The 12,173-nt window shown below is 34.7% G+C and overlaps 1 protein-coding gene and 1 non-coding gene across 2 annotated transcripts; one reads left to right on the top strand and one right to left on the bottom strand.

Moving 5' to 3' along the window:
• Nucleotides 1-135: 135 nt before the first annotated feature.
• On the top strand, nt 136-6,182 carry LOC132557066 (EF-hand calcium-binding domain-containing protein 11-like). The gene is made up of 6 exons (XM_060221549.1): nt 136-303; nt 1,149-1,244; nt 2,763-2,805; nt 3,079-3,180; nt 3,592-3,682; nt 3,914-6,182. Exons 1-6 carry the CDS (start codon nt 211-213, stop codon nt 3,996-3,998), a joined length of 510 nt encoding a protein of 169 aa, XP_060077532.1. The 5' UTR covers nt 136-210; the 3' UTR covers nt 3,999-6,182.
• Nucleotides 6,183-7,778: 1,596 nt separating this feature from the next.
• Nucleotides 7,779-7,860, bottom strand: Trnas-gcu (transfer RNA serine (anticodon GCU)). Its single transcript has one exon. It is a non-coding gene; the product is annotated as a tRNA-Ser (tRNA).
• Between the last annotated feature and the right edge of the window lie 4,313 nt (nt 7,861-12,173).

The following is a 12,173-nucleotide window of genomic DNA, read 5'->3' as shown; positions in this document are numbered from 1 at the left end:
CTATGTAGCCATATTGAAATTTATTCCCATCCGACTGGCTGTTAATTACCTAAGTCACATGACTATAGTCAGCCAATGAAAAACTACTTCCGGGGATACCCAAGGAATTTCCTTGCAAGGACCTGTCAGGTTGTCCACAAAAACAGCTTTAGGGTTTTCTGCCCCAAGAAATGTTTTCTATGAGCTAGACAATGCAAGTGATCGTTTGTAATGAGTAGCCGGACTGGATTTGACCTTGGACAATATGGCTACAAAACAATGCCGAAGGACTTGACGAAAGAAGAAAAACGACTCCTGTCGTCTGTAAATATCAAAATCGAAGGGAGAAGTTAGATTTCACGAGAATCATTTCAGTTCCTACCTTCTGTATATCCACTTTATTCGCCTTAATTAATTTCATCTTCTTCTTTAGCATCGACAGCAAAATCCTGCTCTATTTATATAAAACACACGAAATACTGGTTTTGGAAATTTTAATGTACAGTGTTTGATTAATTATATGATCCCTTTATCTAGGCCTATGGAAACTTTATAAATTGCATGCACATTATCATTGTGGTGATTATATATCTTAACAGATTTCAGCAAAAATAAGTACTTGACAGAAATAGTATACTGATATAGACTAAAGTATGAGTTAAAACGTGATATATTGTGTAACAGGAGAATTGCTTTTACACAGTAGTGAAAATAGTCTGTTACTCAGCTGATGGAGTATGCTTCTTTTGCTCAGTTGGTAGTTGTAGAAGACCCAGCTTCGACTCCAGGTCAGGGCAATCAACAGGAGTGTGTTTTCCCCTTGTTCTTTCAAAATTGCAAGACGGTAATTAAGGCTATTTAAATATATATACAGGTTTATACGCAATTGCTGTGTTTCTAAGAAACTTCAAAAGTAGAACAGTCTGTACTGTCTCAGTTTTTCAGGATGGCATGTGGACCTCCCATATGTTGTTTATAAAGGTAGCTAGTAACCACCCACAACTGCTTGGAGACCATTACCTAAAAATGATCCTGACTGTTGACGGGGCAACTCAGCAAATTAACAAATTTAAGGCATACACCCTTACCCTAATTAGGTACTCTAAGAATGTATAAGCCTGCTTTAAGAGAAATGTGGCAGACATTTTACAAATGTTTTTCCTTTTCAGGTTTTCCATCAAGTGGATCTTGGAGGCAAGGGGATTTTAAGCAGAGAAGACTTGAAGATAGCTATAGCAGAAATATTTGGATACAAACCATCTAAGGCAATGCTTCTTTACAGAGATTTCCAAAAATCAATTTAAAAGTTTTTTGATGATTGATTCATCAGACTTTCGTTGGAGCTGCATACATTGATCATAATAGTTGATAAGAATAACATATCTCCTCAGTCAACATACCAATTGTTTTAATATCAATTGATTGAAGGATTTTTTCAATATTTTTTATCTACTTCATTTCAATATTGCATACATTGTCCACCTCAATCTTTCAATCCATCTATGGTTAAAGTTTTTAGTTGTTTCTATGTCCCTCCCACTTATTTTTGAAAACCTTTAGTGGGCTGTCTGTCCATCTCTCCTAAGGATCAGTTATTGCTCTGTCCATCCTTCCCATGCTTAAATCCTTAAGTAACCTCTCTGCCCATCCCTTGTATGGTTAAACTTAAGTAACTACTTTGTTCTTCCATCCTATGGTTAAAGCTTCAGTTACTACCTGTCCATCCATCCTTTGGTTAAAATCTTTATTTGCCATCCTGTCCATCCCTCCTATGGTCAAAGCTTCAGTCACTACTCTGTCAATCCCTCCTATGGTTGAAGCATTTAGTGGCCTCTGTACATTCCTTCTATGGTTTAAACCTTTAGTCACCTCTCTATCCATTCCTCCTATGGTTAAAGCTTTTAGATGCCTCTCTGTCCATTTCTCCTCTGGTTAACGTCTCTGAATAATATCTTTAGTGACTTACTCTGTCAATTCCTTCTATGGTTAAAGCCTTTAGTCGCCTCACTGTCCGTCCTTCTTATGGTTAAAACCTTAAGTGGCATCTTTGTTCATCCTACCTGTGGCCAAAACTGCAGGTACTACACTGTCCATCCCCCTAAAGCCTTTTCCTGTATTTTTTTTCTAAAAAGGATTAGATGTGTGGGTTGTTAAAAAGGACCTAAGAAAATACATATATACTAAACATGATGATAAAGTAGCTTATTTTTCTATTGGAATCTTAGCTTTTCTATCCATACTGTTTTATTTGAGGATCATTTCAGAATCGCTCATTTTTAGCCAAATTCCAACACAAATACAGCTTACAATTTGATGTGAAGTAATGTGTTCCTTAACTGTTTTTGTTTACTTTTTATTTTGTGTTATGATTGTAGCTGAGATAATAGGCATACAGTAAACAAAATTTGTCATCAGCCAGTCTTAAACAATTTTGTTATTCCTATTTCTTGGTCGATAGTTTTGCTCTTTTGATTTTTTTGTCTGGTTGGATAAACAAAATGTTTGATAGGTGGCTGTATCAAATTTTGTTTAAGGAAGATTTTTATTGCTCTTTCTTGAATTTCACATGTATGTTTCTTTTGGTTCCTAGTTATGCCGTTGCAATTTTGAAACTGATCAGAAAAACAAAATGACTGAAAGACATTAATGTAGTGAAATGCTCTTATAAATACAGTAATATATTTTCTCAAAAATAGACATGTGATCAATTATGATCTCATGTAGCCTACATAGGTATAGAACTTGTGATCAAAAGATTATATAATCAACAATTATTTTTCCAGCTTGAAGCCGATCATTTGATGAAGAGTTATGGAGACAACACAGGTAAGTCAGATGATGTTTTATGTGGAGCATAATATTAACATACAATCTGGAGTCTCATTGATTTGATATACAAGTCATTATTTTTTATTATTTTTTTTTTTAATTTTAAGTTTAAATTTATCTTTTATGCAGAAACGCAAAACAATAATTAGATGACAAAATATTAAATGTACCACTGAATAAGTGAAAGATGTTAATTGAGCTACAATTCAATGTAGCTTTTGCAAAAGATATATAATCTCTGGTTAAGTTATGGTGTAATTAATGTTCTAGGACTGAGTCTGCCAATGTTCATGTCAGCCATGACGGAGAAAATATCCAAGGCTGACAAAGATGGAGACATCAGACATACTTTCATGGCTTTTGATTCACAATGTAAGTTCGTTGGGTGATGCAGGGGAGATAACTTACTGTAACAGAGCTCTTGTGAACCAAAAAACTCATCCTTTGACTGTATTTATGAAAGTTTGTCTTTTGTAAATGTATTTTTAAAACAAAAAACAAAAAAATATCCCAAGAGTTTCAGTTGCATTGTCCACTATGTCACATGATTATGTAGGCTACATTTTACATTAGCAACTGGATTTCTTATTATAAAGACATACTTATTGTGATTTGTGATAGCATTATCTCCCTGGAATTAGAATTATCTCCCTGGAATTTTCTAGTTGACATGATCTTATTTGGAATCCAGATTTTAAGATAAGATAGCGCTTAACCTTGTGGTCAGTTGGTGTTGGTTATACACTTAATCAAACTTGCTGTGTGTTATGACTGTTTTACCAGGTCATGGTTTTCTGACTGCTGAAGACTTGGAGAAAGCTGTCAGCTGTGTGGCACCCCATATTCCCAACCACAGTATCCAGTCTGCTTTCAGGTACTTACATCATGCAAGGCTGACATCATTACAGTTAATGATTAGACAGGCAACATTTTGTAACCTATAGCTTAATTTTTAAAAGCCCTAAAGAGCATGTGAGTTAATTTTCAAATATAAGCATACATATTGTAAAACCACTTTTGGCTCTAACAATGTGTTGTAATTTTGTCATAAAACTAACAAAATTAACATGATGTATTATGTATTGTTTTTGCTATATTAATGTAGGGAGTTAGACAGAGATGGAGACGGCCGAGTCAGTTACAAGGATTTTGACTCCATGATGAAGTACAACAAATCAGAACACTTGTAATTCACTTCAGGGACAACATAGAACTGATATTATGCTGTACTTGTGTTTTTAGGCATATCCTGTATCACTAGGGTTTTAAAATATTGTCTATTTATGAATGTTAACCTAATACAGAGATGACATTGAACTGAGCCACTCTGTTCAGACTATCGAGCCATTTGGCTGCAATGTTGCATTAATGGTAATTTATAAATTAGTACTTATGCAGTTCCTTTGAAATCTTGCACACTTATATATATATTCTCTCTTTATTCTTTCCTGCTTCAAAACATTTGGATAAAATAGCTTGGAAGACTTAGCATTGGAACCTACTGCGAAATTTCCATTGTTGATAAATTTTGTCTGTGACTTAAATGATTCTACATTTAAATTGACGGATATTTTCAATTGTTCCATACTGTTTCATTGAGTAATTTATTACTTATAAACATTTATATACCACATTGTGTAATAAGTCTGGCTATTAAAAGGGAACATCTGATATTTATTATATTATTTTGTGAGTTTATTTGAAGTCCCTTATATACCAGAACTTCTAACATTTGCTACATACCTTTGGTAGTTTTACCTTTGTGATATTTTTTTCTGTACCATAATCGTCTATGAATTGTTCATACATTTACTTAAGTTTATCTCCTCTTGCCATTTTTTATTATATTTATTAAATGTGATGCACACAGTCTGTAATGAAAGGTGACTTTTAATTTTTGATTTATCTTCGTTTTTGAGTATTTGATAGGAGTTATATTTTACTTTCTATTTGTAAGCTTTTTTCTAATTTACTGTTCTTTATTTTCTTGGCCAAGGTTTTTGAAAATATTGTGGATACCTATTGGTAATTTTTGCACTGTCAATTTTATACAAAAAAATCTATTTTCCAATATCCAGGTAGGAGCTGTTAATTCAGCATGTGGCCTACTCTATTTTACATATATATAAAGCTAGACAGTCAGCAGTGATGTTACAAGTGAGAATATTGATGTTGGTTCAGAACTCAAAATTTTGTTAGTGATGGTGGCATACCCACTATATTGATGTTGAAAGTACTCCAAATACACTCAGCTCTGTGTATAAAGGCCACGTGATTGAGCAGAGAAAAGTAATGAGCTCTGTGTATAAAGGCCACATTAGGGAGCAGAGAAAAGTAATGAGCTCTGTGTATAAAGGCCACATTAGGAAGCAGAGAAAAGTAATGAGCTCTGTGTATAAAGGCCACATTAGGGAGCAGAGAAAAGTAATGAGCTCTATGTATAAAGGTCACATGAGGGAGCAGAGAAAAGTAATGAGCTCTATGTATAAAGGTCACATGAGGGAGCAGAGAAAAGTAATGAGCTCTGTGTATAAAGGCCACATTAGGGAGCAGAGAAAAGTAATGAGCTCTGTGTATAAAGGCCACATTAGGGAGCAGAGAAAAGTAACGAGCTCTGTGTATAAAGGCCACGTGTGGGAGCAGAGAAAAGTAATGGGTGCTTTCTGCTGTTATATAGATTACTTTGAATTACATTTCTTTGTTAGTCTCAACCAGCAGTCATACATATGCACAAGTATTAGCTACAGTACACATAGAGGTAGCCTTTTGGTCAGGTTTGACTGTACATGTATTGTTATGACACAGAATTTGTTATTATCAATGCAAATATATGATACAGTTTTATCCTAGAATTATAAATATTGTGATCAAAGTTAAGCCATCACATTGATGCCATTAAACTCCAAATATTGTCAAATCTAGTATACTTGGACTATTGTTAATATTTTTGTTGGAGGAGAGACCTAGTTGTATATATATAAAAATGTGTCTCAATATGACAATAGAATTCACTACCAATGTCTGACAGTAGTCACTCACCCCCTCCATTTCCTCTCGTCAGACATCTGTATGGAATTGTCACACATCTGTATCCATCCCGCCTCCCCTATTGTCAGACATTGGTATGGAATCTATTGTCACCCACTCCACTGTGCCACCAGAAATAATTATACCGGTACTGATGTCTCATATCATATAGATATGATAGTAGAATTCAGAAAAACAAAAATGTGACATGTAATATAGATAACAATGTTGTAAGGACAGTTCAGTAATCAAAGGAGGAAGGTGATAAGACTTCTGGTAGAGTTGGTTTGATATAGGTATTGTACAGTTAGATAAAGTACAAATAAAAATTAATACTCGTGAAAAAATACTTGTTTTTGTTCTTGGTGAATTGGCCAGATAAGAATTCTCAAGATTCCTCATGGACTTCATACAGAAATTCCAAGTAATGTGGATGAGTTCCATGGCTTATTTCTCAGCATTATTAACCATGTGAGTGCCTGGTATTTACTATCTGGTATTTACTTCCATCCGAGTCATCAGGGATGATTAATGTAAACAACAACAATGGCATTTTGGCATTCCAGGTGAAAGAATATACTGCTCTTGAAAAACGTCTGGCTTCCAGAGTTGCTTTTTACCATTTTACCCATCATCATTATTTGGTCAGCTTTTCAAATTACTTCTGTCTAAAATCTGTCAACTATGGTCTGTCTTTCAGTTATTGAACTATCTGTCCTACACAACTCCATTATTCTCAAGAAGTTCTATAGTTTCCCAAGTGGTGGTTCTCAAATTTTTTTGATGCCTTCACTCTTTATGGTCCTAATATGTGCAGGAGACTGATTGGAATCATTTCTAACATTCATGTACCATTTATATAGTTCTTTTTAGCTCACCGGTAACAAGAATAAGTGAGTTTTTGCTGTGGTACGGCATCTTGCATCCTTTTCTCTTTAAACAACTTCTTCTCAATAACCAAAGGCCCAGGATACTGATATTGGGTCTGTGGCATGCTAGGATGAAGTGCTACTAGGTTTGTTCAAATGAGCTACCTTTACTCTCTTTTAATGCCACAGGTGTCGGATGTGTAATAAAATCTTCCACTGACTTCTCAATAACTGAAATGACCAGGATACTGGTATTGGATCTGAGGCATGCTGGGATGCTGGGCTGCCAAATTTGATAAAATAGATAACCTTTATTTCTTTCAAGGTCACATGGGGTCAAATGTTATAAAATGTTGAAACAACTTTTTGTCAATAACCAAGAGGCCAAATTGATGATAATGTTTGTGCTCAGGAAATGGACTCTCATGGTTGTAGATTTGGTGATTTTACAAAGTCTTCTTTTTTAAGATGCATAATTAGTGTGTGATGCAGGCCCATTAGTCCACTTCTTTTCTTAGATAACAAATAGAAGAATGTTTCTTTGTTGGTTCCTCTTAATTACTTTTCTGAGCATATGAAAATTGGATCTGATAGGAAGATCAAGATGGTAAATTAGTGGTCATCTTGAAAGTTACATTTCCAAGTTGTTCTTGGTGTTGCATGAATTTGCTGTTTAATAGGGATAGTGATAGTTCAGTTGGTATATATAGAGGTTTGGCAAACATGACCTAATGTGAAGATCTGGAGTGTATGGTTCTCAAAATTGCCCTGGTGGATGTCCAAAGAGTGTAATACCCAGCAGCAGACAAACAAGATATATGGTAATGGCTATTAAGTAAGGTTGTGACAGATCAGCAGGATATGATAACGAATATAAATTGTATTCTGGTTTTGCCATTACATCAGAATAACATACTCTCTTTGAAATGACAGCTTTGATGGAAGTTATATTTTTGTTTTTGTCTGACGGGATGAGTGTCAATTTGTGGATTATTAAAGGACAACATATATTTTGCAAGTAGTGCAGGAGGAAAAGCGATCAAGTTATTAAGGAGGAAAATAAAAAGTATCCGACGACGAGGATGGGATTCGAACCCACGCGGGGAGACCCCAATGGATTAGCAGTCCATCGCCTTAACCACTCGGCCACCTCGTCTGGTTACGTTCGTTGCGTGAGTTTAATTTATTTATTACTAACATGAATGTCTCGAGGTCCTGGAATTCCGTGGTGGTTGGTGTTCTGTTATAGGTTGAGACTTCAAACGCTTGAAGAATATTCATCTGATTTCATACGTGTAATTTGTGACCTTAAAGCAAGTTGTCAGTTGTTGTGTGCAATATAACACGACAGCGTGATTCGTTTACAAGTTTATTTCCGGTGCACTTTTAGGTCACACAACCTGGATGTCAGCTGCTATGTTAGCCTGCTCCATAATTTAGCGGTGTCTACAGTCGACTGTGGCTGTGTTTGTTATATTGTACGGTAAGTCATTGTGTATGTTTTATGACCTAAGTGTTGCTTTGGTTAATTGGCATCGCATATACGAGACCGCGTACTGTGTCCACCACACCTGTCATCATTTTGTCTGTAGACAATCCCCAGAATCCTGTTAGTAGGCCTAGTGCTTATGATCGTGACCCAGTGTAATACCAAGACCTGGTATCTTAGATGTTAGGCCTTCAATTTACATGTTTCCTGCCGATCTAAATGGCCAGTAACAAGGGCTTTGATTTTCTAGACTAATGTTTAGTTAAATGATGTTTAATAGTCAATAGACATGTACTGTCATGAGTCATGAATGTTTATTTGATACTTTTTCTTTAAAGATTCGTTCCCTCTTATTTTCGTTTTTTTTCTTTCTTTAAAGATCTGTTCCCTCTTATTTTCAGTTTTTTTCTGTAGAGATCTGTTCCCTCATATTTTCCTTTTTTTCTGTAAAGATCTGTTCCCTCATATTTTCCTTTTTTTCTGTAAAGATCCGTTCTCTCGTATTTTCATCCATTTTCTTTAAAGATCTTTTCCTTCTTATTTTCATCCTTTTGCATGAAAGATCTGTTCCCCCGTATTATTGTGCGAATCGTTCCTGTGAACATACATGTAATTTGTATTTTCCTGTTTCACTAGTAGCTCTGTTAATTACAATAATAAACTTTGACCATCGGTAACTAGACAACAATTTTGTATTTTGGAATCCGTTCCTACCTGCAATATTACATATTCTAAATGTATATCAGTGATGTATGTCCCTGGATGAAACATCTTTGGATGTATAGAGAATAATAGGTTCTTTCCCTGGTTTGAGGATAGGACAGAGAAATCTCTACATGAGGAAGATATTCATTCTAATCCTAGGCTTTTCCTTTTCTTATTCCTTATCTCCAATGTGCTAGAAATATATGAATAATGAGACAAATATTTACTGACAATTATGGAAACATGATCAGGCAAATAAGAACTTTAGTTTTTATTCTGACTGATTTGTTATCTACATTGTACAAAGACTATCACAATCATAATTCAATGTCATAAAACTAATTAGAATAATGATAATCAGATACTGTCCTACAATATTATTAAACCAGTCACATCTCAGATTTACATCTTCTGGTTTAACACATTTTCTGTGCATGCTGGGTGTCATTCCCCTGGTAAGACAGAGATACTTTACTTTCACTGGAAGTGTGTATATTTCCGTCAGATAGGGTAGAATACATGGTCAGTGTTATAAAATATACCTGGTAAGCTGTATTTTGTCACAGCTACCGGCGAAGAAAGACAAAAGTGGTGAGCCTGGTAAAGTGAAAACTTGACAACATTTTGACTTAGGAAAATGGAAATGGCCAATAAAGTTTTGTAAATATGGCATTGGTTGTCACATTTTTTGAAAAGTCGGCATGTTCGACTTATTCATTGTGGAGCACAATTTTCATTTTCTCAAGCCAAAATGGCTATTGACACAATACTATGTTTTTCATATGTTTTTTATTAAATAGTAAGGGAATTCTTAATCGTACAACCAACATTTTATATGCAAATACAGGCACACTTTGACCAACATGAGCATGCGAAAACCTGTCTTGAGGCTGTAAATAAAGAGGGCTTTGAGACAGAAGCACAGAGCTTTCCTGAAATTTAAACTGATAAATACAGAATCTTTCGTCTGGATATATTAGATATTTTTCCATTCTACCTGAATTTTAAAAAAATGTTGGTTGATTAGGTTCCCCTGTTCTAATGTAACAAGAGTTTTATATCTGAACTGCAATATTTGAAAAGATAATGTAAGGAGTTAGTGATCACTCCCCGTTGAAGTTTAGTGACATAGATTTGGAGGTGTTTTGTGAAGCTAATGTACTTTGGCAATTGAATGGTGTTTTATGAAAGTTTTAGAGAATGACATGTAATTTATCTGTTGACTCGGACCACTCCTACAGACACATCTTAAAAACAAATTAATAGTAATCACCACATTCCCAAAACTGGATTGTTTCACCAGATCAGTGTTAATTTACCTTGAGTAAGTGTAATGACAGACAAAGCCAGTACCTGTTATCAAATAAGTTGTCATAATTGTTTCCAATACAGAGGGTAGGTGCAAACCTGTTGTGACACCATATCAGGACCATTTATAAATCAATCCAGTTTGAACTACAAATTAAATATTGTAAGAACGTTTTTGTGTCTGATAAGGCATGTAATGTCAATAGTAGCATAAGTAGATACTTATGTATAAACTATAAAACACCATTTACCAGGTGTAATGAAATTCTCGCTTGTCCAGGATATTCCTTTCAGATCTTACCAAAGCTGCTACATTTATATGTGCTGTTTTTCATATGCAAACGATCTTACTTACTCTTGGGAAATGCATGTTATTGATTCTGATATACAAATACAAAGAGTAATTCAATCTACTTGCACATTTTATGACCTTTTTGGAAATCTCAGCAATTTCCTCTCCATTTTTGACAACACTATTTGCATGGGAATTCCTCCTGAGCAGACAAGCTTATTTGACAGATAATATTTGTTATGTCATAAGCAAGCCTCATGTAAAATCTCAAGAAAACCTGGATTCTTCGATATCTCTAAGACCCCACCAAGTGAATTACTGTGATGTTGTGATGTGTTTAGCTTTGCCTCCAATGTTAAACTGTATGGCCTCCTCACTGGAACGAGCATGTAAACATAGTTAGAAAAAGAATTTTTTATAATTTTCAGTGGGACTGGCTGGAGGGAGTTTAAATTTGATATATAGTTAAGTATAAGATGGAAGGATGTAGCAAACTTCTTTCTGGCTTACCATACTGGTTTCCTGTGGTAAAGCAGAAGGAATGAGGAAGTGGTCAAGGAAAACCAGAAACTTGCCTACATTACCGTAACTGTTATATTATGCCAGTATAAACAAAGAGATAACATGGCATGTGATAAAAGTTGAGCCATGTGTATAGTGTAACCAAAACCACTGAATCGGAAAGCGTAAGTGTTATTGAATGTGCAAATTGTAAGCACATTCATTAAGAAGCTCCACCCTTCCTTTTAAATGTGCATAATGTCAGTGTGTTCAGTAACATGTTCTGGCCACTTCTTGTGATATATGCACATTGTGAGTGTGTTCAATGACAGCTCTGTCAAGTCAACTTTCACTTTTCACAAATGTAGGATGACAGAGGGGCCAATATCCTCATGATGTGCATATAGATTAAATACACTGGAAAGTGTTCCATAAAGATTTTCGAACTGCATATATATATTCTGTTTGCAAAACTTTATTGAGAAATGAAGAATACAACAAGTTTATGTGAAACTTTTTAGAATTACATGATGACGCAGATATTTAATGTCTTCCCATACCATGATAAAAAAATTCCCCTCGGTGCTAGTAGTTGTATTTCATTGCATTTGGCCTCCAGTCTTGATCAATATAACAACTGATTTACAACTACTAGCACCTCAGGTCAGAAATTTTGACAATACCATGGGAAGCCACAAAATACCTATTTAAACTTTCATGAACTATAATTTATATCTGCTATAAAGGGTATGTTAAAGTTTCAGTCTGAATTTCAGTGTTATCTCCCTTTTGACTGAGTAATGGCCAAATTAAAAAAAAAAAAAAAATGTTTCCTGCCGGGGATCTATATTATTACTTTATTTATCATTGTTACATTCTTTCTCAGGTTTATGACTTTTAGCAGTTTTGAATTTATTTTTTTGTTTTTCCTCTATTTTGGTTGTACTTTTATGTGTGACTTGTGCATGTAATAAATTGTTACAGAATACAGATCTGTCGAAATTTCAGTTAATGTAGATGTTCTTTCAAAAGACTGACATCAAAATTTCAGAAACCTTATCATTTATGCTACAAAGTATATTTTAATTGTTATATTTCATCATTCTTGCTTAACACCAAAATGTGTCGTTGAAATAAATGATAGCAGTGTAATCACTTTCAGAATAAGAAGGAT

The sequence above is a fragment of the Ylistrum balloti genome, unplaced genomic scaffold (genome assembly GCF_031769215.1).
Source record: "Ylistrum balloti isolate Yb309-2 unplaced genomic scaffold, AGI_CSIRO_Ybal_v1 Utg370620, whole genome shotgun sequence".
Taxonomy (NCBI): Eukaryota; Metazoa; Mollusca; class Bivalvia; order Pectinida; family Pectinidae; genus Ylistrum; species Ylistrum balloti.
The sequence above is the reverse complement of the archived record's forward strand: the minus strand, read 5'-3'. Positions and strand labels throughout refer to the sequence as shown.